At 46.2% G+C, this 22,833-nt stretch overlaps 2 protein-coding genes across 13 annotated transcripts in view; one reads left to right on the top strand and one right to left on the bottom strand.

Annotated features, from left to right (window-relative positions):
- Positions 1-12,942, bottom strand: part of taok3a (TAO kinase 3a) — a 47,834-nt gene extending 34,892 nt beyond the window's left edge. For 4 of the 12 annotated variants that reach the window (XM_035529651.2, XM_081714911.1, XM_035529650.2 and 1 more), the window contains exon 1: positions 12,124-12,567. The gene's annotated coding sequence lies outside the window, so the exon portion shown is untranslated. The other 8 variants (XM_035529653.2, XM_035529656.2, XM_035529658.2 and 5 more) reach the window with 4 other exon arrangements.
- Positions 12,943-14,068: 1,126 nt separating this feature from the next.
- suds3 (SDS3 homolog, SIN3A corepressor complex component) lies at positions 14,069-22,364 on the top strand. Its single transcript, XM_027029166.3, has 12 exons — positions 14,069-14,304; positions 15,619-15,688; positions 15,845-15,900; positions 16,644-16,715; positions 16,847-16,866; positions 16,989-17,145; positions 17,899-17,994; positions 18,163-18,224; positions 18,400-18,421; positions 18,561-18,666; positions 19,971-20,055; positions 21,223-22,364. The coding sequence occupies exons 1-12, from the start codon at positions 14,193-14,195 to the stop codon at positions 21,319-21,321; spliced, it is 957 nt and encodes a 318-aa protein (XP_026884967.1). The 5' UTR covers positions 14,069-14,192; the 3' UTR covers positions 21,322-22,364.
- Positions 22,365-22,833: the final 469 nt, after the last annotated feature.

Here is a 22,833-nt window from a genome sequence, read left to right as displayed (position 1 = left end):
TCGCACACAAAGAAAAGCATCACTGGGCTGGACTAAAAACAGACAGACAGTGCTCCAGTGTGCCAAGACAAACCGCTGTCCAAATAACAGCCCAGCAGGAGTCACATCCAGTCAGCTGTGTGTGCCGTGTGTGTGTTCAGAAACAGCGCAACACATCTGTGTGCTGACGGGCTCTCTGGAGTTGGTCAGAACTCTGAGGTAAAGCCCACTGTGGTCCACGCATCACCACCCCAGACCCAGAGTCACGCCCGCGCCCGCCTGGGTCTCACGCGCACGCGCGTGTGTGTGTGTGTGTGTGTGTGTGAGAGAGACAGTTGGACGTTTGGGAACTGGAGCGTATCTAGAGGGGAACAGGCCGACGGCAGCAGCACCCTGCCTCAAGATAAGGGAGGTGAGTTGTGTGGGAGACCGTATCTCATGTGCCCCACACACGCGCCCGAGAAGAGAGAGACATCAGTACAGCAGGAAACAGAAATATGGTGAAATAGAGAGCCTGTGACAGACAGACCTGGAACGAGAGAAGGTGTCACCCAAACAGTAACAGGACACCAGATGACAGAAGACAGCACATAGCTGCTATTACCCAGACTAGCAGAACTGTTACGACCAAGGGACAGGACATGTACAGGACATGCGCAGCTGTACCACCAGGCCCCGCCCCCAGACGCCACCCAAATGATGTTACTCGTCAGGCAGAGTGTTAAGAGAAGGGCAGCATCCAATCATACTATTAACATGAAACCCTCTCCACCAATGAGAGGCTCTGTAGACATTCACTAGCCAATGGATAATCAAGCAGGTATTCTAGCGTAACTTCACATAGTCTTCTGACACACGAGACAGACAGCCGCTAAAAACCAGGATTGCAGAAGTGTGTGAGTGAGAGGGAGTGTGTGTGTGTGTGAGAGAGTGAGAGGGTGTGTGTGAGTGAGTTAGAGGGTGTGTGTAAGTGTGTGTGTGTGTGTGTGTGTGTGTGTGTGTGAGTGAGTGAGAGAGAGGGTGTGTGCGCGTGTGTGTGTGTGTGAGTGAGAGGGTGTGTGTGTGTGAGTGAGAGGGTGTGTGCATGTGTGTGTGTGTGCATGCGTGTGCGTGTGTGTGTGTGAGTGAGAGGGAGTGTGAGTGAGTGAGAGGGTGTGTGCATGTGTGTGTGTGTGTGAGTGAGTGAGAGTGTGTGTGAGAGGGTGTGTGCATGTGTGTGTATATGTGTGTGTGTGTGTGTGAGAGGGTGTGTGCATGTGTGTGTGTGTGTGTGTGTGAGAGTGAGAGGGAGTGTGAGTGAGTGAGAGGGTGTGTGCATGTGTGTGTATATGTGTGTGTGTGTGTGTGTGAGTGAGAGGGTGTGTGCATGTGTGTGTGTGTGTGTGTGTTTGTCATCATCACTTTCATTACTATCATCACTACACAGCATTTAATCTAAAAGAAGGAACTCCATGTGTCACACAGCCCCTAAAACCCAACAAGAACGATATCGAGAGAGACTGAGACGTGAGAAATACAGAGACAGTGTGAGAAAAAAAAAAAGAACGGCCAAACGTAAAAACGTAAACACTCTAAAGCCAAAGATGGATCAGAAGCAGGCGGCCCACTCTGCGACAGCTGATTGTGGGAGGAGCCCAGCAGGAAAATGAGGTGGAGTCATGCACACACTCTGGCTCCTCCTAGCCACCGGGGGTGGGGCCAGCCCTGCAGCGCGGGAACCTCTCCTGAGAAGCCACAGGAAAACAGAATTCCCACGTGACGGAGCCACGGAGGGGTGGAGGTCGTGGCGTCACGGTGGAGCCGCTCGCATGCCTTCACCTGCGGCTTCCTGTTCCGTTTCCTCTTCCCAGCAGCCTCTGCGGCCCTGTGACAGCCCAGATTTCTTCTCTACAAAATAATGTACAAAGCAGGATGTGCACAGGTCACATGGGTGATCAAAACAACATGGAGGGTGAGAGAGAGAGAGAGAGAGAGAGAGAGAGAAAATGAAAGAAAAAGACGGGTGGAAAGAGGGAGAGAGTATGCATTGAGTTTGTCCTCTTGTTCACCTGTGTTACTAAAATTCATTCCTGGCTCATGGCATGAGGTACCCAAGTGTATGTTTATATAAGACAGAGACACAGGGAGAGAGAGATTTTTAAAAATAGCAGCAGGTTTGTTAAAGTGTTTGTGGATGATATGTTCAAAACCACAGAAACTGAAGAAGAAAAAAACAAATTTTTTCACTAAAAAAAAATCACATAAAATTATTCCAGAAACAATGGCTGAGGCCAGACTCTACCCTAAACTGATGTCTGCCATTCTCTCTCTCTCTCTCTCTGTCATATAGACACACACACACACAGCCAGAAAGCTCTCTCTCAGAAAAGGCTGATTATAGCACACTGTGTAATGTAGGTCATTACACAGACCTACAGGGCCCTATCACTGCACGGTTGTGCGGTCTCACACACTCAATACAAATATTATAAAGAGAAACAGAGAAAAAGAAACACACACACACACACACACACACACACACACACACACACACACACACTACCTGACTGTACCTCCACGCATCATTAGCAATGACTGATCAGTAAACACTTGGTTATGTGCTTAAGAAGTTCACACAGATTTGAACCACAAACATACAGCCAAAGCCTGTACACCATCGCCATGGTGACAGGTGGACCTTTACACCATCGCCATGGTGACAGGAGGACCTTTACACCATCGCCATGGTGACAGGAGGACCTTTACACCATCGCCATGGTGACAGGAGGACCTTTACACCATCGCCACAGTGAGAGAAACTGCCAACTCTGTCAGTCATAAAAACTGATAATAGAGTGTTTGGAGTGTGTGCATGGATGTTTTCTTGTTCTCCCCGAGTCTCACCCCTGTAGTAGACTGTAAACTGGAATAAACTGTGTAGGAAGTGAATGTTCTTTGAGCTACAGGAACACTTAATGTATACAGGAAGTCTACCAAAGAGCCCGCCCCCCACACAGGAAATCACCTAAACTCTTACACAGCCACTCTCAAACACACACCCACCATTTACTGTCAATTAGAATATTGTACCTTATAATAATGTATCTTTGCACAAACACACACTCCCTTAGAGATTACACAAATATGTACGTGCATACACACACATAGCTCTAGATTTTAATAGGAGCTTCTCTGAGCCCAAAAGGATTTTCCAAATCACAGGCAGCACACACACACACACACACACACACATCCTGTCACTCCATCACCAGCTTTTAACTCCATCAAATATTCAGGGTCTAAAATGCCACAGTTTGAACGGGAGAATAAAACAGTTCCAGGGATGTTATTTATGTCTCATAGATGTGGTTGGGCCAACAGCCAATGGCCATGATGACATACCACCCCCCCCCCCCCCGAGTCTGTGAGAGAGAGAGAGAGCGCGAGAGAGAGCGAGAGAGCGAGAGAGAGAGAGAGAGAGAGCTGTGTATTTGGTACCTCTACAGCTGGAGATGAGGTCATCCAGGCTGCAGATCCCTTGGGAGATTTGGGTCTCATGTGCACAAATTCATGAAATTGCCTTTATAAGAGTCCATCTGTAAACTCCCACAGCTCCCCCCAGTTCACCGTGTAACTCCCACAGCTATCCCCAGTTCACAGGCAGGGTTACCCCTACTGGCTTGGGCTTCTAGTTTCAGAACACTCAACATGATCAATTCATAAACCAGAGAGAGGGGGGGGGGGTGCATCTAGGTCATGAAGTCATCCTCTAAATATAGAAATATGAGGATTTTTTTTTAAACTTGCTTTGCTCAAAGCGAACATTACTGTAGATTTTTACGGAGCAGGTTTGTATATCAATCTCTGTGCAATTAAGAGTATCAGTGTGTGTGTAGTTTCATCTCTGCAGGGAAGAACATGATAAAATAAAATAAAGTCAACTGCATCTTAGTTGAAGCGCTGAATGTTGGCTGCAGTGTGAGACCAGATTACCAGTGATGAGAGCAGGCAGGACGCGTCACAATGCTCAGCTGCACTGGTGCTTCTACAGACTCTGAATTCAACTAAACAGATGAGAAGACTCAGAACCCAACAGAGTTGTTTTATAATTAAAAAAAAGACCAGGCAACATTGCACGCACACACCCACACTGCACCAATATACGCACTGCACGCACAAACCCACACTGCAGTAATATACACGCACTGCACGCATATATACACCCACACTGCACTAATACACGCACTGCACGCATATATACACCCACACTGCACGCATACACGCACTGCACGCATACACACACTGCAGTAATATACACGCACTGCAGTATACACGCATTGCAGTAATATACACGCACTGCACGCATACCAACACTGCAGTAATATACACGCACTGCACGCATACACACACTGCAGTAATATACACGCACTGCACGCATACACACACTGCAGTAATATACACGCACTGCACGCATACACACACTGCAGTAATATACACGCACTGCACGCATACACACACTGCACGCATATACACACACTGCAGAAATATACACACTACATGCATATACACACACTGCATATATGCATGTAGTGCGTATGTTACCGTATTGTAAGGTATTTCTTCACTCTCCTCCAGCACACAGTCAGGTCAATGTCTGTGTGTGTGTCTGTGTGTGTGTGTGTGTGTGTGTGTGTGTGGTTGAGGGAAAAGTGTCATTCCCACAAGTCCTTCTGAAGTCCTGCTTTGCCATGTGTGTGTGTGTGTGTGTGTGTGTGTGTGTGTGTGTGTGTGTGTGTGTGGTGGCAGTAATAGCCCTGACAGGACAGATGCCATCTTTAGGTCCTGACTCATTTTCTCTCTCCCTCTCTCTAAAGGGGCCTCTGTAGAAAGCCGAGGAACATATGACCAAATAATGTGAAGTGCACAGTTCAAACTCAGGTGAACAGGATTATGCACCTACATTATGCAGCTCCACTGTTATACAGTTGCAAATGTTTATCAAAACCTCCATGAGTCCAGGGAACTAATCATCACTCCTACACCACACCTCCACCTCCCCAGAGATGGAGGAAGAATCCATACCTAAATTCTGATTGTGTTAAAAAAGAAAACAACTGATGAGTCCTCAGTGACTGGCACGTGTTATTTTGACCAGCATGTGTGCAGTATGATTCTAAATAACTTTCATCATACTCCTGGGATGCCAGAAGTTTTGTGGCTTCACCAATCTGAAACATGTGAATTACTTCAACAGGTAAAGCCCAGAGAGGAGGGAGAACAGAGCTTCACACAGAGAGGGTTCTGCAGAACTGGAACTGGCAACCATAGAGATCCTTCATTAAATGGCAACAGGCACACGTATATATGCGCACACACACACACACACACACACACACACAAAGTTATGTAAACTATCAATTTAAATAAATACATTATACAACTCAAAACAAAAATATTGATATAACAGATCCAACACCGATATCTCTAATATACATTGATATATCATGATATAATGACAGAATGCATCGATTATACCACTGAACTGAGCCAATCAAGATGCCCACCAGCCATCATTTTTTAGAGAAAATTTATTTTATTATTGTTCAGTAACTCTGGTATGTCTTACCCAGAACACAGGCCAGCTAGCACTGGGAGCTGCCATCACACCAGAAGAACAATAGGACTTCCTGTCAAACGCTACTTCCTGTAACAGCGTGTGTGGCCATTATTGTATCAGGAAGTGATTACTGAACGCGAAGGTCAAAGGGGACTTCAGAGATCATGGCAGAACGGAGACCAGCATGAGCGTTTATTCCCCCCAACGTCCCCCAGGGTCCCTCATCTATCAGAACACGCGTGCAGGCAGGAACAGAGGGGGGGCCTGTGTGTGTGTGTGTGTGTGTGTGTGTGTGTGTGTGTGTGTGTGTGTGTGTATAAAAAGGGGAGGGATTTTAGCAGGTAGAGTCAGTGGTCCACTGCCATGAACTGATTGGTTTGTTGTGTTTGTTCTTGCATAATTAGTTAATTAGTGATGTGTTTATTAAATGGGTCTGGGGAGGCTGATCTCAGACCTGTTAATCCAGGATGCTGGATTAGATCTACAAGAGAGGCATGGTCTGGACCTGTAGTGGGAAGGTGTTGCATTTCATCACGGAAGACGCATGTGTTTGTGAGACTTCAGTGAATGACAAGAAAGGAAGTTTGATCCTCAGCAATTACTGTTTTGTCTTCCAGCGAGAGGTGGAAAGAGAGAGTGGGAGGGAGGATGGAATGGACGGACAGACGGACAAACAGAACCAGGTACACGCGCACAGCAGGTCCAGTAACACATGAATGAATATCCACCAGAATACCTCTCTCCTCTCTCCACCCGGGGAAAGTCTGTAGGGGCTCTAGATAGAGTGTGACCCTGGGTGACCTCACATCCCTACAGGACATAGGGCTGGGGACGGATTTGCAGATGGACAGTCAATAAACAAACAAGCTAACAAATTAAAAAAAAAAAAAAAAAAAAAAATACATCTTTTGTGTGGACCAATGGAAGATTCAGGTTTACAACCTGTAAGGATGTTTTGTGGGTTTGTGATGTTTAAAGCATCTACGAGTGTAAAGTGTGGAGTTGTTAGCTGTAGCTAAGCCACAGACCCAGAGCTAGACTTTACACACAACATGGCAAACAAATTAAGGGTTTTACCTAAAGCTGGGTGGAAATATGGCAATGTGTGCTTTTCTGATCACTAAATGTCAAACAGGGGCAGTTGACCAACGAGAGCAGACCAGGTAAATCGAGAAGTGGAGTGTAAACACACAGGTGTCCTAACACAGAGTTTTAGACAGAGAAACGGTGAGCTTTTGGAACAACGAAGCCTGCCAATCTATTCTAGTAGACCCCAAATTAAAATGACGAACAATGAAAATAATCATAACAGGTTCCCGTGAATCATTCCTGCCTGGAGTGATGGTAAAACCGGCAGTTAAGGGTATTAAAAAGATACAAACAAAAATGTATTAAAAGATAAAAGGCTATGAACCAAACACGCAGACAATGCCAGGAGTGTTCCAGCTGGCTGAAACGAAGGCCTTTGGTTTGTGAGAGGTGGCTCTATAGATAGAGCACGGCTCATTATCTCACGCTCCCCTCTTACTGGCAGAGCTGTCTGTCAAATACAAAAGGAGGGTGGGGGTAAAAGAGAGAGAGAGAGACAGGGTTCTGTTGCAAATCTTGCCTGCACCCTCACCCACACACTCAGAGCCCAGAATGGCACAGCACGGTCCCATCACCATACCTCCTCCGCACTGCACTGCGTAAGCACGCGGCCCCCCCACCCCGTCCCATAGGGGTCGTTGGGCGTGTGCTGCATACTCCCACAGGACAGGACAGGTTTCCCCATAGCCTGCCAAGGTTGGGACACACACCCACCACACTCACTCTCTGCCTCTCCGAGACCCTCTTTAGTTTTGCTACGAGACCCTAACGACTGAAACTGAGGGGGGTTTGCTTGTTCATGATGGTTTCCCTCAGTCTACTTCTCCCTTATGAACATTTACCAAACAGTTATGTGAAAAATTCACATCGCTAACAAAGCACATTCATTCCATAGACATTCCACCAAGATAATCCGTAGAAGGCTCTGGAGTGCTTTGGGCCTCTCCCTACTGCAGCACACCTGATCCCAGACACACGGGGAATTACCCAAAAGTGTGGACCAGGTGTGTCCAAATAAGGACAGCAGAACAGAGCCACTCTGCCGGAAGACTACATTCCGTGACACACTCACATGCTCGCTCGCTCGCACGCACGTTTGCTCACTCGCACGCTTGCACACGCGCACACGTTCATTTGCTCGCTCACATGCACTCGTTCGCTCGCTCGCGCACACACACACACACACACACACACACGTTTGCTCGCTCCCTCACACACACACACGCTCCCTCACACACACACACACACACGTTCGCTCACTCGCTCACGCGCACACGTTTGCTCGCTCATGCTCACACGCACGCGTTCGCTCACACACACGCAAACGTGCGTTCGCTCACACACGCTCACTCACATGCACGCACACACGCTCCCGGGGACACGCGCCCGCGTTCGTGCGCTCGGGGACACGCGCCCGCGTTCGCTCACACACACACACGCACTCTCACACACACGCTCGCTCTAGATTTCCAGGGTACATTATAAACAAAGAGCCTTCGTTTATAATGTAGTCTGGAAATCTAGAGGCCTCACGTTACCCCAGTACACCCGCTCCAGACTGGCAGTAGAGTCCTAATTGTACACATCCTGCTTGTTTAATTTATAATGACTGTTGGCTACACACTCAGCACATATTACCTGTTACCATTTAGACAACCTACTACCATTTAGACAAAAGGTGAGGTAATCTTATTCTTAATCTACGGTCAGTGTTAGGCTTCTATTATTCTTACTAATAATGTGTGTGTGTGTGTGTGTGTGTGTGTGTGTGTGTGTGTGTGTGTGTGTGTGTGTATTTGGCTGGAGCTGTTTTCCTCATGGTGCCCATTCCCCTGTGGGATTCCAAGATTCTTGTAGCTGCCCTCAACATCGGTTAATTTACCCTCTGGAAGTACGAGCCCCTCTATTCTAGTCACCTTCCCTTCTTTATAACCACATGACCACACTTATCCAGTCTGAATGACATTCCAATGTCACTGCTGTGCATCCTGGTGAGGTGGATTAGTGAGTCGATGTCTTGCTCAGCTCAGTGTCATCCATGTGCAGGCGGCTGATGGATGATTGGTTCCGTAGCCACTCTTGGAGATGATCTCACTGAGGGGGTTCAGGTCTGTGCAGAACAGCAGTGGGGACAGAGCATCCCCGTGGTAACTCCCACATCTGATGGTGCCTCGTGCTGTTGGTCTGAAGTTGACCTCTAGGGGCGTCTTCCACCAAGATCACCGAAGATGGCTTCTTTATCCAGTAGACATGGACCACGTCTGGGCCTGGAACTGTCCAGGTCTTCATACTAGAGACCCTGTTTGGACGTCATCACACTTGGACATCTGCTAGCAAGCCTCCTTCTCCCATAACCTTGCCGTGATTTTTCAGGTACGAGCTTTGGTGGGTCTGTTCTGCTGCTACTACCCTGCTACCGAGAGTACACGTTACATCTTGTTTGATCTACCGGCGTCTCCTTTTCTCGTGCACCTTTTCAGGTGGGCAGTCTTTGCTTGGCAGTCTCCAAGGCCTCAGGTACAGACAGCCTGTTGTACTGAGTACAAACTGAGCATCGTCATGACGATCTACAGTCAGACGTGTTGAGAAACCAGCCTATAAAGTAGCCCTCGTTTGCAATTCTGATTTCATGTGCATGTCGTTGTGAGTTCAACAACAGGAGTGATGAGTGGCATACGACATGTCACGCTGCAACATTACAACCACACGCCACAGAATTAAACACGACCGTAGCATGAAAATCAACTGGGAACACACACACGCACATTCACGGATTTGTACACGGACACACAAATGCATGCACACACCTGGCAAAGCTGTCCTTGAAGTGTAATCCGTCACCCCGATTTTACGACCTGGGTGCTAGGTGGCCATTGCCACGGTGACAGGCACCGCCCCCTCACCTACGCGCAAAACACGAGCCAAACATCCCCTACCCCAGCCAGACAATAACGACGGGGAAGATTTACAACGGACATCCGCCACGTTTCTGTACGTATAAGACGTCGTTAAAGAGCAGCTTTAGTGAGCACGCTGAAGACGGCCTCCACTGACCGAGGTCCTGCTCAGCTGACCACAGGAGAGAAGCTGCCCCGTCATATGAGTGTAGGCCTAGCTACCGTTACTCTGAACACAAAGCTATACTTCACACGCAGGCATGGGCGCATGCACAGGCACACAGCTCTGTGCTGTTGCAAAGCTTCTTAAGATAGCACAAGGAAGAAACCTTGAGAGAAGCAAAAGTACAGCAGGTCAACAGAGCAAGAATCTCCTCTGTCTCACCTTCCGTGCTTTGGTGCACAACAATGAACATCTGAAATTGTGTCACAGCTGCCACACAACATGCACGCCCAAATATTTTGCCAAAAAGTACTTAAATGAAGGGCAGCTGGCACCAAAAATAGAAAAAAGAAACGACAAGAATCCTCAGGGTGTGTCTTCATTTTAGGGTTTGAAACTATTGCTGTTTCTGTTGTATGAGAGAAGTTCTTCAGCACTACTGTAGCTGGTTGTCCTCTGTAGGAGCCTCTGCACGACAGAGGTCTCCTTGAAAACTATTTCACACTTAGATTAAGCAAAACCACACAGAGGGCCATCAGTGTGTGGTGATCATGCCTTTGGCTGGGTATATACCGTATGTCTGTGTGTGTGTGTGTGTGTGTGTGTGTGTTTGTGTGTGTGTTGAGCTTAGCCACTTGTCAAAAGCAGGTGATCGACCCACGCAGCACAATGTGCACACGCTCGCGGCGCGCGCGCGCGCACACACACACACACACACACACACACACTTACGCAGTTTCACGGCACAAGTGTTATACTAAAATCAGGATAAGACATACCTTAATAATAAAACGCCACTTCCTGTAGCATTGCATCAACCTCTCCTTTCAAAAATCGTTCCCGGTTTGTCAGTTAAATAACGAACACAGCAAGGCCCATCTTGACAATCCAAATCAAATTTTACAAGAATTCAGTAGTTTTAGGGATGACTTAGTTGGCAAAAGCACAACAGCCAAAGAGTCCACAAGTGGCATGTAAATTACAGTCGTGTTAGCATTTCAAAAGCAACAAACTAAAGTGAAGGAACTAACAGGAAAGGAAATGACACTCATTCTGTGTGTGTGTGTGTGTGTGTGTGTGTGTGTGTGTGTGTGTGTGTGTGTGTGTGTTAGAAGAAAGAGGAAGAGAGCGCAAGCCCGAATTAAACCCGAGACATGTTCCTGAACGCGTGTCCTTAGCCACTACTTTAACGCACCTTGCAAAGACACGTCAGACACCACAGCTGTGCGCCTCGGTATGAAGCGCGTGAGCCACCGAGACGGTGTCCGTCCCAGTCTGACCAGTATCACGGGCTGATGGTCTAGAAGTTGAAGCTGGGAGGAGCCCTCGAAATAAATGGCGTCAAAAACCACGAAGAAACTCACACCGCGCGTGAGGATTATAAAAGGCGGCCAACAGACGTACACGTGCACGACAGCGCGATGCTCCGTTATCACACGGAAGCGCGTGCCGGGCAATAAACAGAAGCGGAGAACGACGCCGTGTCCCTCTCGCGCTCATCGCGTCCTGTCGAAGGCGTGCGTGCAAATAATCGCACGACTTGAACCGCAAAACGTGAAACTCTTTCACGGAATAGCCGTGAAACGGCGCACTCGCGGAGAGTCGCCGGAGCGACAGGTACCGACACACCGCTCTTCCGTCTGACGGCACCGAGTCTGTAATCACACGTCTAGTCCAACAATGGAGCCGTTAGGAGTTAAAACACGCGCAACCGTACGATCTGGTCGCTCTAACGGCACGCGCCGTAAGACAAACTACCTCGCTCTTCACCCCGGTCCGTCGGTCCCCGGTGTCCCCGCGGCCAACTTCTCGGACGTCGGACACGCGAGTGCTGCGCCCACCGCTCGCGCTAAGCCGAGCTGGAAGTCTCACGCGCGCAAGCTCGTGCTCCTACGCAGCTTCTTTAACGTCCGCGAGGCGCACGCATGTTCAACCTGACGACGAGCACCATGAATAAGATGGTCGGCAGCTTTCAGTCTTTAAAGGCATTTGTATTAACGCTGCGTTTGACATTTTGAGCTTCAGGCGAGAGGAAGTTAAATCAAAGTGGTAGGTGGTGAAGGTACTGGACTGGTAATCAGAAGGTTGCTAGTTCAAGTCCCACCACTGCCAGCTTGCCACTGTTGGGCCCCTGAGCAAGACCCTTAACCCTCAATTACTCAAGTTGTACTCAGTCAGAATTGTAAGTCGCTTTGGACAAATGCTGTTAATGTAAGTGCTTTCCAGAGGTGTCAATTCAGCAAAAACAGCGTGCACACACAGCGAAACCCCGCTTGGTGAAATGTGAAGTTGTGCAACTGCAGGCTTGTGTGTAGCGCAGATCTAACGAACCTCAGCGAAGTCAAAGCTTAAGTTTCATCGGCCAGCCAGCAGATAAAGATCAACGTGACTTTACTGACCTCCGTCTAACGCCTCTCCGTCCTCCTAAAGCGTTTATTCCTCCGTTCTTCGCGTGAAGTCCTCGCGTTTATCCGCCTATGCTGCTGTCCCGTTTCCTCACACGGAAATAAGTGGTAGTTTCTGAACTCAAACCACACGAACCAGCTCACGAGGAGGATATCCTGACTCGCCATGTTCACCCAGCATGCTGACGTGGGCCAAGTCTCCTATTTGGCTTTGCCTTTTTTAACTGTTTTTTTTCCCAGGGTCAGTGTCTATTTTATAAACAGTTTGTACACCGCTAAGTGCACGTTAGTGCGTGTGTGGTGCACTTGCCCTCTCTGTGTAGTATAACTAGGCAAAGACAATCGAGTTCAGATGAAGGGCAACATGACGCTCATAGTAAAAACGAGGCATCTCTAAATTCATTGTGCAGCCATGCATGAAAATGTTTACTCAATACAAGACAATGCTTAAAAAAAACACAAACATCACTGACCTTACTATTCAGCGGCGTGTTATCCTTTGTCTGCACAACTCCGCAGAACTCGTCGGGCAGCTTCGGTCAGCGCCTGGAAATATGAGCGAGTGGATTTTACGCGAGTGCCCGATGTCTGATAAACCTAACAAAGACGCCTTTCATTGCAAAGTTCTTCGGTGCGAATTATGTCGCCGTGTCAAATGCACATCATCTGCTGCGAAGACATCCTCATCCTCGCGCCCTACTTCTACAACTGTGTGTCGTACGAAAGACCTGCGGCGTGACTACGCTCGAGCTGTCACTGCCGACACAGACCTGAATTACATTACATGCATCAAAATTTCATCGCACCTGCTCTAAGGTAACTGTGGTGACACGGTCGAACGGACAACGCTCGAGTACACAAATTCTTGAAACGTAGTGCCACCTGTCGTTTCAATCGGAAATTGCATATTAAAAGATGACATAATAGACAAATCCTTTGAAATCGGATGACAAAATAATCTTGAAGTAATGTGGAAGAGCAGACTGGTAAGGTTAACAAAGATTGACTCTACAACTAATAGTAACTAGTAGAAAAGGGACACTTCCTTATCCATACCACCTACCCAGAATATGTGTGTGTGGCATTATCACTGCTTTTGTTATTTTTATCCTATATTAATCTACATTAAAAATACCCCTTTATTGGTCTTATGTAGGTCAGACTTTATCTCTAATCTCTTTTACTCCAGTCTTTGTGTGCTGAGGACTTCCACACAATAGACCCAGTAACTAATTATGTGGTCAAATCGAGGGCAGCTATGTTAAGCTGTCACAGCTGTAACATTTCGACTAAGATGTGTGTGTATCCCAGTTATACTGTACCTTCTTACAGATTGGAAGTAATCATGAATGCCACTCCATTAGTGCTTGCAAACATGAGGAATATTGGTGCCTTTAATATAAAGGCAATTATATGAACTTCCTTTTCAACGGATAGTGGAGCACGTCAGACTTTTATGTCAGTTTCACTGTTTTCAAAATAGCTATTAAGTTTTTCATTTCATTTTTCATTTGCCTGTTGATTTTGAAAATACACTATGACCATAAACCTCGACCAAATCTCGGTTTCTTTCATAGCAGTTTATGTTTTCATAATGGCAATTTACCAAATATGTTTTTTCCCCCTACCTGCTTTATAATGTAATTATGACGACGTTATTAAAGGTCTATTTTACTGACTCCTGGGCCTACCTAGGCCTGCTAGTAAAGCCTGCGAGCAGCTGTGGCGTTAGTGCTTTGTTTAGAACATATTAAACTCAATATCCCATCTATTTTATACACAGCCTGCTACCCAATCAGATTACCGGGCCCAATATGTTGCCCAATCAGGTTACCGGGCCCACCCAATTAGATTATCAAGCCGGCCCAATCAGATTGCTGTGACCAATCTGTTGACCAATAAGATTACCGGGTCCGCCCACTGGCGCTGTTTTGGATTGTAAGCGAAAAATCCATCTTCACCGATCCAGCTAGTCGAGTTCGTTAGCTAAAGCCACAGTGGTTCCATATTTACCCGCATATATATCCTCATCTATATCTATATATATGTTTAGGTGATAGCGAATGGCGTCAACGTTGCTCTCACCCATGGTGGACTACTACAACGACGAAGAGGAGCTGGACAGTGTGGATGAAGACGACGACCGGAGTTTCCGAGGCAGAGATTCAGAAGAAGGTAGAAGCTAGCTAGCGTTAGCATCGCTACTGCTAGCTGCTTAGGGTTAGCGCCAGCTATACAAGTACACATCACAGTCTGGAGACTTATTTACTGTCCACATATCAGTCTGTAAGATAGAAACAAGATAGAACACATAAACATACATAATTAACGTTAATAACAAGCTAACGTAGCCTAGCTCAGAGACAGCTGATGTTTACTGTTTGCTTTCTTAGCTAGCTAACCTAGTTAATGCTAATGCTGGCAGTCGACCAGCTAACTAATCCTGTGCAGTATATTATATTATTATAATATTTTAATAGAAGGTTGTCTTATATTACTTTTGCTATAAGTCAACTTACACCAATCGAGAATAAATATTGTCTGTCTTTACCTAACTGCTGGGAAACGCTGCTAATGTAGCATTAGCTAGGTTAGCCAGGGAGCTAACTGGCTAGTACAGCGATTGGAGCTGCTGTGTGGTGCTCTGTTGGTGCTGTCCGTGCGTTTGATGAGCCAGAACTTAACCAGCCTGCTTATGCTTCATGTTTTATGTTCGGCATTTACAAACTATACTTAGGTTAGCTAGCCAGCCAGCTACGATACCTACCTGTCTTATTAACTATTACTAACTGTCTTATTAACTATTATTAACTATTACTAACTGTCTTATTAGACCGGCTTGGTTAGGTTTTTTCTGTCTATGTTGAAATCATGCCAGCCTTGCACTGATTGTGTCGTGATGATAAATAATACACGGTGAGATGTGGATAGCTAAAGGTTTACAGATTAGTGAACTAACTAGCTGCCTCTTCTTTCTTCTACAAGACATTAGTCTGCAATATCGAAACATTTCAGTTGGTTCATTTTTGCGGTGCGATCAACTGAGAAATACATGGTGTGTAATTCTGTACACCAGCCAGTCTCATCTGTTGTTGGAAAAAGATGCCTTGTCTTCTCACTTTTGTGTGTCAGTGCTACTTATTTATTAAGACATATTTATATAAGATGCAACGTGACAACACAGTGTCTCAACTGCAAAGAGAACAGATTCATATAGGGAAAGCCAACTGTATGTAAAGTGTTGACTTTTAGTCCCGACTCAGGTGGATTTGGGTTAACTGGTCTGTTATTGGGCAGAAACAGCACTGATTGGATGGATGTGTTCATAGTGCCCGCCTCATCATGGCTTCGTCATCTTTTGATTGGGCAGAAGAAAATGGCGTATTTGAATCGCACTCCTGCACATTGGAAGCGGTGTCTAGGGTTCTGTTTGTCCTCCGCATTTTCTTGTTTAGAAAATGTTTGATTGTATCTTCCATTCTGTTTCAGATACCGAAGACGCCAGTGAAACAGACTTGGCGAAGCATGATGAAGATGATTACGTGGAAATCAAGGAACAGTGAGTACACAGATTAGACTCCCTAATGTTTTAATATTCCTAATCTCCTTCATTTACATGTTTAATAACTAGTCCCTGCAGCCCGTTGGCTAATTCTGATGCTGCGTGTCCACAGATGTGTTCTCCAGTAAATGTTTTTGTGCCCTCCTATTACAGGATGTACCAAGACAAACTGGCATCATTGAAAAGGCAACTGCAACAACTCCAAGAAGGTGACTGTCTGGAAATAATGTTCTCGTTCTAATGCAATGTCAGTACTGAAAGCCAGTTATAGAACCACCATTACAAAATATAAAGTAATAAATGGTCATTGTTTTAGGCTTAAATATATATTTAAGTTTCTTAAACATGGGATAGTTTACATATTTCTTGAAACCTAGTATAAATGGCTTTCAGTAGAGAATTATTATTGAAAAGTAGTTGGATATGCAGACATGGCTAACGGTCCGTAGGGATGGTCAGAGCATGCAGACCTGCAGTCAGTCTGGCCTGGTGACCGGTAGAGAGCTTGGTCTGAATGTTCACTTTAAACTGTCTAGTGCAACAGTACGCACGTTTTCTTATGACCCCATCTAAATTCGTGTGTTATATAGCAGTTTCTTTATGCCGTTTCCTGCACTCACAGTATGAGTATGTTACAGGCAAGTTTATTTGAATGGCACATTTCATACGCAAAGGTAATAAAAGTGCTTTACATAACGATGAATAAAAGCCTACAGGGCATAAACCATGAATAACTTGGACAAAGATGTGCAAAAGTTCAAAAAGTAACAATCTGTGATTTAAAAAATAAGTTCATGGTGATTGCCATGAATCAGAGACAGGAATGGTTGCAGGGCATGGCTGCTAGCTCAGGATGGGCACAGACAGACAGAGATAAGGTGCAGAAAATGTGGCCATGGTGTGCCAGTCGACAGGTTTTAACAGTGGCTTGTAAACACACGGCTGTTGCCAGGCACCCTACAGGAGTACCAGAAGAGAATGAAGAAGCTGGAACAGCAATATAAGGAGAGACTCCGCAACGCAGGTAGTCACACAACGCTGCACAAGTCCTCTGTAATAACACATGTCGGTATTTTGTGAAGCTTGACTCGTGTGCGGGTTTTCGGTTTGAGTATGGAAAGAAAACCCTCTTTCTTTTCCCCTCTGGTTCTGCAGATCTCTTCCTCCAGCTCGAGGTAAGATTGAGGACTTCGGTAGTTTAAGCAGTGTATACATCAGAACACCAGTGTATTCAAATTAAAAATCTCATTTAATTGAGAGATAAATATTTAGTGCAATGTTTATTTCTTGTGGCCAGACAGAGCAGGTGGAGAGGAACTACATCAAAGAGAAGAAGGCGGCCGTCAAGGAGTTTGATGACAAGAAGGTGGAACTGAAAGAGAACTTGATTGCAGAACTGGAGGAGAAGAAAAAGATGATAGAGAACGAGAAACTAACAATGGAGCTGACCGGAGGTGAGGTGGAGGGTGGGTGAGGTGCCCAGCGCAGGGCACTGCTTCTCCCTGACCGAGGCGTAGGGTGGGTGAGGTGCCCAGCGCAGGGCACTGCTTCTCCCTGACCGAGGCGTAGGGTGGGTGAGGTGCCCAGCGCAGGGCACTGCTTCTCCCTGACCGAGGCGTAGGGTGGGTGAGGTGCCCAGCGCAGGGCACTGCTTCTCCCTGACCGAGGCGTAGGGTGGGTGAGGTGCCCAGCGCAGGGCACTGCTTCTCCCTGACCGAGGCGTAGGGTGGGTGAGGTGCCCAGCGCAGGGCACTGCTTCTCCCTGACCGAGGCGTAGGGTGGGTGAGGTGCCCAGCGCAGGGCACTGCTTCTCCCTGACCGAGGCGTAGGGTGGGTGAGGTGCCCAGCGCAGGGCACTGCTTCTCCCTGACCGAGGCGTAGGGTGGGTGAGGTGCCCAGCGCAGGGCACTGCTTCTCCCTGACCGAGGCGTAGGGTGGAGTGTGTCCTCGCTGCGCTCCTTGGTGGCGGAACAAAGATGTAGGAAGGAGAGAGGGAGGGAGGGAGGGAGGGATTTTATGGTTCATTCCTCACCATTTACCGAGTCAATGGGGCAAGAGGATAACATACATGTTATTACCAAGGACGTGGAGTCATGTCATTTAGTTCACGTTAAAGCACTGTGATATTTAGGGCTGCTGTTGTTGCACGTGAATGGGCAGTTCACAGTTCACAAAAGAAACAATTTTCTGTGTTTCTGAACTGTCAGATTCCATGGAAGTGAAACCCATCATGACACGGAAGCTACGGAGGAGACCCAACGATCCCGTCCCAATTCCAGACAAACGCAGAAAACCTGCTCCGGATATCCTTTATGACCTGGCCTGTCTCTCTGCCCGTCCTCCCCCAGTGTGCACACACACGCACGCACGTACACAGCAGTGAAGAGGGGGGGTGTTTGCACACGTGCATATGTGTATGTGTTTCATTTCTCCAGTTGAGCTGCATGCAGGTCTTCTTTAACTCCGCACACCCCAGCTAAACTACTTACTGACTGAGGAGCAAATACTGGAGGATCTGAGAACACTGAACAAGGTAACGAAGTTACCGAACCCCTTAAACGCGTACCTCTACCGAACCCCTTAAACGCGTACCTCTACAGAACCCTTAAATGTGTAGCTGAAGGCCATCAGTTATTACGATCATCACTGTTATTATAAGTCGTGTGTCTTACATTTTATTGATTTTTATTGATTTTATTTCTCTGCAGCTAAAGTCCCCAAAGAGACCAGGTTAGTTTCAGCTCACAAGCCACTAGTTTCTCATGACTGTAAAAAACAAGAACTTGTTTTGCAGTGCTGTTTACTTGTTTGTTTGTTTGTTTTTTTGTTTGGTTGGTTGGCTGGTTGTTTGGTTGTCTGTCTGTCTTAGCCTCACCCTCTTCACCAGAGCACCTTCCCATCGCTCCGATGGAAAGCCCATCCCAGCGATACGAGGCACGGATAGAGGAGGGAAAACTGTACTACGACAAGAGATGGTAAGGATGTCCTTGGCTAGCTGCTGCTGGAGCGTAGCGGGGTTATCTGCTCGCTGTGCTGGCGTTAAGACACTGGTTCTTGGGTTATTTTCACATGTGCTATTCAGATTCCCATCATCATTCCCACTCACCAGAAAATATGTAAGTGCATGTCTGCGGCCCAGTCGGTGGCTGTTGAATCACGTAATGTTTTAGACACTTAGTCATGACTGGAAGGACCACTGCTGGGCAAAGCTTGGATTTATTTTCATTAATTTTGTAGCACAGGAAGCAGTCTGGTACCAAGAACAATTGCAGTACTTGAAAATGCATAAAAAACACAGAACAAACAAAGTGATTTTAATAGCCATGGAGATGATCAAATGGAGTTTTAGTCTTAAGTCATTATTCCCTGAAAATGCCAGGTGTCAGTCTTACCCTATTGTAAATCCTCCTCTTATGCTGTACTGTACTGTGGTGCTTCATTGTCATCACAAGGTGGCACAAGTGAGCCTTCGAAATCCCTCTAACACTTAAGATTTGTGTTTGTGTCATGGGTAAGACACTGGACTGCATACGTAATGCATGTGTGTGATAACGTAAACAAACACTGTGGACTCGGTCATGTTCTGTGACCCTACACATGGCTCTGTAAACACCATTTTAAATTAGTTGGGGTCAGAAGGTCAATGCAAATGAATGATTTCTTTGAAGACACAGGGTCAGAGAGACAGTGTGGAACAGAGTTTCTGTTAGTGAGAGGTTTGTATGTTGTGCTGTTTGAAACTTATTTGTTTGTTCAATTAAGTAACAGGTGTAGGGAGAGAATTTTTTTTCTGTTAAAACACTCAAATTACGTCCGTCCCTACTGATGAGATGTACAGACCTTCCTACGTAAGAAAGGCCGGAACTCATCTTAGCTTTCAGAAGTAGAGTTTCAAGACTGGTACTGACTAAATGTATTGCTATATACCAAGGTTGTAATGTCCCTTCTTAAAGTGCTGACGGGCGTATAGATAGGCCTACAGTAGTTTAACCAAAATACTTAGTGTTTATTGGATCACGTAAACACCAAACATCATCTCAGCACCTGCTGAGACTCGTCTGCAGCAACTGAGATTGTTCAGTATCCTTCAGCACACAATAAATAGATTTAACCAAATATAAACGTAACAATAAATAGATTTGTTAGAAGGTTCCTTTTAACTACTGCCTCTTGCAATGTTGGTATTGAATATTGACTAATACTAGTCAGAAGACCATAAGTGTTTAATGTTGTTGTCTTTTTTGTTTCGTTTGGGTTTGGGGGTATTGTCCTCTCTCAGGTACCATAAGAGCCAGGCCATCTATCTGGAGTCGAAGGACAACACAAGGATCAGCTGTGTCATCAGTTCTGTGGGCACCGGTGAGGTATGTAAAGTGATGAGTTTGAAAACAAGGGCGGTGCCTCAGGCAGGGAAAAAAACGATCCAGTGGGAAAGCTGTGTGCATTTACTTAGTGATTATGCTAATCTTAATTTCCCCTTAATCCAGAACCTTGGGTCTAATCCTCTAAACACAGGAGGGAATGTACCACAGTTGTTGCTTACTTATTCCCAGTAATCCATGCAGTCTGCTCTGTCATGATTTTTTGTTCTGTAGGATTTGAGCTTCGTGGTTCTGTGTATGCAGCTAGTTTTCTGGGGGGGTTGTTTGTTAGTTTTTTATTTGTTTCCATTTTCTTATTCTTTGTTCAGCAAGTTTGTCTTAAAGGAGCACAGGAACCGTCAGTCTCGGTTCTGAAGACACTAATCTGTGCTCGGTGTTGTGGTTTAGCTCATATGATCCGAGTCCAGATGACAGAGGACTAGACACGACTGTTAGAACGTCCATCGTGTTGTTCCTGTGCATGACCTTGGGCAGCGACACATCCAAACACCTCAGGACTCTGTCACATGTCAGATCTGCCACAGTTAGTCGTCCAGTTTTACAATGTGTGTGTGTGTGTGTCTTTCCACCTCTGTCGCCATGGCGATCTTGGGGAAAAAGTCATAATGTGATATGAAGAACCACTAGGACCTTCCAGACCTGTTTAGGACGTGAACTCACTCACCTTCAGGAAAAGAGAAACAATCTCTGTGTCAATTCGGTTTAAACAAACCGTCCTAAAGTTGATGTATCCGGATGCATCTCGCGTGGGACTCGGGTCAGCTGATGACTCAGCTATGATGAAGCACTAAAACAGGATCAGGTAGAGCACAGGCCTGACGTTCAGCGGTCACAGCATAGTCAGCACAACAGGAGCCAGTAGAGAACCGAGGGAGGGAAGCCAATAAAACTGACAGAATCGCTTTTCTCCATCTGGGTAGTTGTAGTTCAGCCTTAAGCAGAGAGGTTTGTTTTGAGGGAAAATGGCGTTTTCCACTCTGGCTTCTCAAACCCCGTGTGACATGCCAAAGATTACATCATATTTGCTTTTGACTATACCAAGACTATGGAAGTGGTTTTGTTTTTTTTTTCATATTAATGCTGAATGAATGAATTTATTTAATTTCGAATGTATTTATTTATTTATTTGTTGTGTTTCTTTCCCTCCAGATCTGGGTGAGGAAGACCAGTGACAGTACAAAAATGAGGATTTATTTAGGCCAGCTACAGCGAGGGGCCTTTATCATCAGACGGCGCTCAGCAGTGTAGATACAGCTTTCCCTCACTCTTCATTTTCCTCCTCCCTTTCACTCTCCTCCTACAGCTTGTCTGTCGGTCGGTCGGAGACACAAAACAGGACTCACCCCTTCACACTTCCCTCCACCCTCCCGCTCATCCTTTCATGTTTTTATGCCATTGAAGTCCATGTCGAACATGTGAGACTGTGTATTAACTTTATTCAGAATCATGTTTGTCCAGCCACTTTGAAGGGGGTCCTTGTTTTTCTTTCTGGGAACGGGGGTGGGTAAAGTGAATGTTTCATACATCTGTTTGTTTTTCTTGTACAGTTTTGCATATTTGACATTTTTGTACAGACTAAACGATGTGGCATCACGCCCACTGAAACTCCCCACAGTGCCAAAAGGACAGGAGTTCTTGAGCAGTGGTGCCTTCCTAAACCTCCCCAATGCAACTCTGAACACAAACAACCAGGCGTGACCGACAAAGCCAGCCGACCAGCTGATGATGGTCGGCCTTGGATGAAATTAACATTTTTACCCCGTCCATTCGGATCCTGGTTACGACCCATGTTTTCGATCTGGCTTGGCTCCTGGCACGGATCAAAACCGATGGAATGTTTGGTGTTGTTGGATGAGGTACGCGGGCAGCTCTGAGGGTAAAACTGGACTGTCAGAGGACTGGCTAGAAAAGGCACTACACCGACCTGCAATGCCGACGGGTTGATCTTGGGTTAGGTGTCATCAGGTGCTTGTAAACCACGTTTAAAAATGAAATGCTTTGTTCATATTTTTATTATAGATGGTAACTGTTATTGGAATCATATCCTCTAATTTGGTTTCATAATGGAAAATAAATTAGTGGTACTTTGGAAAAGAGGCACAAAGTCTACATTTATTCTTTGTGAATCAACAGAATTATTCTTTTAAATCTGATGTGAATGGAAACAGTAACCTGGCACCCAGGTCACTGGTTGTGGTTTTAGTATACTGTATGGAGCACCATAACATTTGAATTAATTTTCTGGTTTTAGTTTTATATTCAAGCTGAAATAAATTATGCTGGTTCAGAAATGTTCGTTTGTTCGTTCTCTCTCTCTGTATGTGCGTGTGTGGTGCTGACTACAGTAACCCATGCGTATACACAGGACCCAGTGCAGAAAACGGGCCAGCCTCGTGCCGCGTGTCCTTCAGAGCATCGCATAGGGTCGGTTGTTTTTGTTATTTTTTTGGAGGGGGGGGGTCGCCCTTGAAACTGCACGCTTCCGGCCTCCTGTGTCCCACACCGTCACTGAAGAGTTTTCTCTATTGTCTGCCGTCATCCTTTCGCCAGCCCACGATGACTGTACGTCCCTGCCAAAAACGACACATCTGTCAGCAAAGACAATTACTACTCTGGCAGCGCACGTCCATCTTTATTTCCCCTTCTCCCTTTATTGTTTGCAAGATGATGGTTACTTTTCCTTGTTTACTGTCTTTGCTACATGTAAACGTGCGTCTGTAAAACGACGGTCCTCGTGGCAGTGACCGCAGACCCGGTGCG

Source organism: Electrophorus electricus, chromosome 5, assembly GCF_041902795.1.
Source record: "Electrophorus electricus isolate QZ-2024a chromosome 5, ASM4190279v1, whole genome shotgun sequence".
Classification (NCBI taxonomy): domain Eukaryota; kingdom Metazoa; phylum Chordata; class Actinopteri; order Gymnotiformes; family Gymnotidae; genus Electrophorus; species Electrophorus electricus.
The sequence above is the reverse complement of the archived record's forward strand: the minus strand, read 5'-3'. Positions and strand labels throughout refer to the sequence as shown.

What these genes read in the sequence shown, in the direction of transcription:
- suds3 (XM_027029166.3), top strand. Translation starts at nt 14,193, where the DNA reads ATGGCGTCAACGTTGCTCTCACCCATGGTGGACTACTACAACGACGAA. An exon ending in ACTGCAACAACTCCAAGAAG is followed by an intron (nt 15,901 to 16,643) that starts GTGACTGTCTGG and finishes GGCTGTTGCCAG; the next exon opens with GCACCCTACAGGAGTACCAG. An exon ending in ATCTGAGAACACTGAACAAG is followed by an intron (nt 18,225 to 18,399) that starts GTAACGAAGTTA and finishes ATTTCTCTGCAG; the next exon opens with CTAAAGTCCCCAAAGAGACC.